General features: G+C 42.3%; 1 protein-coding gene across 1 annotated transcript; it reads left to right on the top strand.

Moving 5' to 3' along the window:
• Positions 1–369: 369 nt before the first annotated feature.
• On the top strand, positions 370–3,171 carry six3a (SIX homeobox 3a). Its single transcript, XM_029521461.1, has 2 exons — positions 370–1,061; positions 2,979–3,171. The coding sequence occupies exons 1-2, from the start codon at positions 370–372 to the stop codon at positions 3,169–3,171; spliced, it is 885 nt and encodes a 294-aa protein (XP_029377321.1).
• The last annotated feature ends 1,274 nt before the right edge of the window (positions 3,172–4,445 follow it).

Raw genomic sequence — 4,445 nt, forward strand, 5'->3', positions numbered from 1 at the left:
CGAGCATTGGCTTGTGCCTGATGCTCGCGGTGCGGTGGGAGGGTTGCTGTGGAGATCCGAGACTCTGATAACCCCCCGTGCGTGCTGCACAAGTGGTGAAAGCCTCGCGCTACGTACTGGCTAATGATTGGCACGCTTGACAGTGATTGGCAGGGCTGCCATGACAACGCTACAACGACACCAAGAAGACCAATAGAAAAGGGAAACAAAATGTTTCAATGCTACACTCAACGGCGGATTTAGGGGGGAGATATTATGAGGCTGGTGTCATTAGGCGATAGCCATTGAAACATTCAATCTTTTTTCTCGCCGTATTTATTCGGTTTTCCCTTTTTCTCGATAATTTTCTTTCTCTCTCAGGTCATTTCCATGGTTTTCAGATCCCCTTTAGAGCTTTATCCCTCCCATTTCTTCCTGCCAAACTTCGCTGATCGCCCTCTGCTACTGGCGAACAGCGCTCCCACCACCAGGTCTCCAGAAGACTTGTCCATGTTTCAGCTACCGACTCTCAACTTCTCCCCGGAGCAGGTGGCGAGCGTCTGCGAGACGCTGGAGGAGACCGGGGACATCGAACGGCTCGGCCGCTTCCTCTGGTCCCTGCCGGTGGCTCCGGGAGCGTGCGAAGCGATCAACAAACACGAGTCCATCCTGCGCGCCCGGGCCGTGGTGGCGTTCCACACGGGGAATTTCAGAGACCTCTACCACATCCTGGAGAACCACAAGTTCACCAAGGATTCGCACGGCAAACTGCAGGCCATGTGGCTGGAGGCGCACTACCAGGAGGCCGAGAAGCTCCGCGGCCGCCCCCTCGGACCGGTCGATAAGTACCGGGTGCGGAAGAAGTTTCCGCTGCCTCGGACCATCTGGGACGGCGAGCAGAAGACGCACTGTTTCAAAGAGCGGACACGGAGCCTGCTGAGGGAGTGGTACCTTCAGGACCCGTATCCAAACCCCAGCAAGAAAAGGGAACTGGCTCAAGCCACTGGACTCACTCCCACACAGGTCGGAAACTGGTTTAAAAACCGGAGGCAACGAGACAGAGCCGCGGCAGCCAAAAACAGGTTGGTGGATTTGTTGTTTTGGTTTGGTTTGGTTTTTTTTTTTAAACTATCCTGTCAAAAAACAAAACAAAACAAACAAAAAAAAACCAAAACTACAATGCAGAAAAGTTGCTCCAAAATGCATCAAAAGAAAACAACAACCACGAGGTTTGATAAAACATGTAGTTGTGCTCACGGTGGTGAGGAGCCGACTGTGTCGGGCTGGGTGAGGGAGCAGGCAGCGGCGACATTTTTGTTCTGAAGTCAAATCAGAGTAAACATCCAAAAGATCGATTTCGGCTGTAAATGCGACAGTATATAAATATTTTTTTTAATTTATAAAACTTTTCCCATCATTAGGATTAGCTTTGAAAAATAGTTCCGGCTGACGTGCAATTTGACTTTGCGGGGTCGCTGCTGCTTTTGCACAGTATAGAGAGCTGTAGGGAAAACACAACTAATGCAAAACTCCAGTTTGGTGTTCAAATAACTGAAAAGTACAATATTATTTTTGTAAAAATCTCACCTTACGTCGCTTGTAAAGTATAGAGATTGGTCTGTTTTTATTTACAAGAGACAGCTTGTTTATATTTTTTGCGTTAGAGTTAAAGTGCTGTAATAATGAACAAAGTGTATTCAAAGTAGACTTAGGCCTATTAACATCAATAGACTTTAGTCATTTATAGTACAACCACTGTCTTGCTTGGAACCGTGTAGAAAGACCAATACTTTATTTTTAATCCTTAAAAAATTTATAAAAATGAACAGGACTGATATTTACTTACAAAAAAGTTAAATCTTTTTCCTTTTGGGGCCTCACATTTTTTTTATCCAAACGACCCTATTTTACACATAATTTATATACTATTGTAATTGCCACCAAAACTGTGTGATGATCTATTTAATATATATTGCTTAGTTTCTTAGTTACGTTTTTAATGTAGTGAATTTGTCATCACAACATCACATGGCATTTACCATTGTTGGAAAAGATGACCTCAAAGGATAATACAGATATTATTCATATTGCTGGACTAGAATGAGCATGGGTATTAAAAAGCATTTGAAGACATAGGCTGTATTCATAACATTAAGTGTGGTATCATTCCATTGAAATGCTATAATTGATTAGAAAATACTCCGGAGAGTACTAAGCCATATGAACACTATTCTAATCTTTTTGCTGAATGAATAGATATATATCCAGACTGGCATTTATCTCGCCGTGGTAGGGTTATTATCATGAGTGGAATGGAGATAAACATTTAGGATGATTGGAGTAACCTGGATCTCGACGTCACTCATTCATACACTACCATCAAGCCATCAGGCTGAGAAACAACTATGCCAGGGCATCGCCGCAGTCTCCATTTGCACAAAGGGTTATATTTTATATGTATAAAAAGTCACAATTTGGTTATGGTAGTGCAGTGTCACGGGGCTACGAGGGGCAAATAAAACTGTGCAGCAACGAAGGGAGGTAATAAACGAAGCTAACAGCAGAATAACGGCGGAATAAAAACTAAAGTAGTTACAGACTTGTTGTTGCCATCAAAGTGCTTAAAAAACCCTACTACGTTGGATTTAAAGATTATATTTTCCTCAGATATGACATGTAATTTAAATCCTACATTGCTGACTGGAGTGTTGACCGGGCTTACTTCTGTGGGGGAAAAAAAACAAAAACAAAAAAAGTCATTACATTTCTTCCAACATTTGGTAGTCTAAATAGCGCTGTGTTTTGTCCCCTGAAAGCTGGCTATTTGATAAAAGCATGCATGCATGGCTGGGGCCGGCAGGGGGAAAGAAAAGACGAGTTTGAACCCCTATTTTGCAGGAGGAGGAGGGGAAGGGGGACATTCTCAGGTCTAATTGCCATTTCTCTCATTTTTTTTCCTTCTTTTTTTCTCTCCCCTCCTCGCTTCTTTTCTTCTCCAGGCTCCAGCACCAAGCAATAGGACCGACCGGCATGAGGTCCCTCTCAGAGGCCGGTCTCACCCCTCACAGCTCGGCAGAGTCGCCTTCAACCGCGGCCAGTCCCACCACCAGCGTTTCCAGTATGACAGAGAGAGTTGATACTGGGACGTCCATCCTGTCCGTCACCTCCAGTGACTCGGAGTGCGATGTATGATACGGAGAAAAAAAAAAACAAAACAAAACAAACGCACACACAAACACACACATACATACACAAACAAACAAACAAAAAGAGAAATATTTACAGGGAAAATGGACCTGAGAGGAAGAAAAAAAGACTTATGAAATATCGCGGATGAAAAAAGGACCGATTGATATAAATATTAAAAATAAAAAAGAGATAAAAGCACGTCGTTTTTTTTTTTTATTAAAAAGCGCTTTCAAAGGACCCACGCCTCCCCCTCCTCTTCATACCCCCACACCACCACCACCACTACTAGACTACTTGCATGATGTCTTTTTTTTTTTTTTTTTTTTTTTTTTTTTGTAATCAGGGAAAATAACCTGAAAGCAAGATTTTCCATCAGGAACATCGATCAGAGGGAATAAAAACAGATCGTCTTGGTGTCTTCATCGCTTTTTCCCCCCCATCTCCATTTTTAGTCCAAGTGATGATGATGATGATGATGATGATGACGGTGAAGCAGCCGCCATGCAGACAAGATGCAATCCTGTTTTTACTTTGTGTTCATCAGACAATCATTTTAAGTCGTAAGCACCTTTCTTAATACACTTCTGTCACTGCCTGTGTGGGGTACATGGTCAAAAAATGTCAAACAGAATCGTTTATGACTGTATCAGATTTTTATTTTTATTTTCAAAATTTTATATTGAATTATGTATATCTCAAATAATGCGATCATTTTCCCGGTCTGTAATATACGTGTAGAAATATGCTTGTATATAATTATTGCTCTCCCCGTCTCATCCTCTTTTCTATCCCTTCCTCACTTTTCTTGACTTGGTGTTCCTACATAAAATATTTGTCAAAACTTACAACTGAAGTGCTCTAGGTGTTTTTGTTGCTTTTAGTTGGGATTTGTTTTTTTTTTTGCTTTTTTGTTTTTATTGGGAGGGAGGGGAGTGATAATGACATGTGCTAGCAGTCACATTTATGAAAGAAAAATATGAAAAGTGGAAAAGCTGATCACTACATTTATTCAGGACTGCAAGCTCCCCCGTCCACCCCCCAACCCCCCACCCTCCCACTGCGGCCCCGGGGTCGCTCAAAGCGCTTATTTACATTAGCCCATTCACTGTTTCTGTCTGACGTGGTTATTATGTCAGTGCACCATACATTCCCAATTCAAAAATCCAGTATTCAGTTTTCTATGTCTGAAGAATTGTGTCTGTTTCTCCATCCGTTTAGACAGAGGGATTTTGTTGACTGGCTGAAGATGTGTTCATATTGAGTCTTTATTGGTGATT

Source organism: Echeneis naucrates, chromosome 15 (assembly GCF_900963305.1).
Source record: "Echeneis naucrates chromosome 15, fEcheNa1.1, whole genome shotgun sequence".
NCBI lineage: Eukaryota > Metazoa > Chordata > Actinopteri > Carangiformes > Echeneidae > Echeneis > Echeneis naucrates.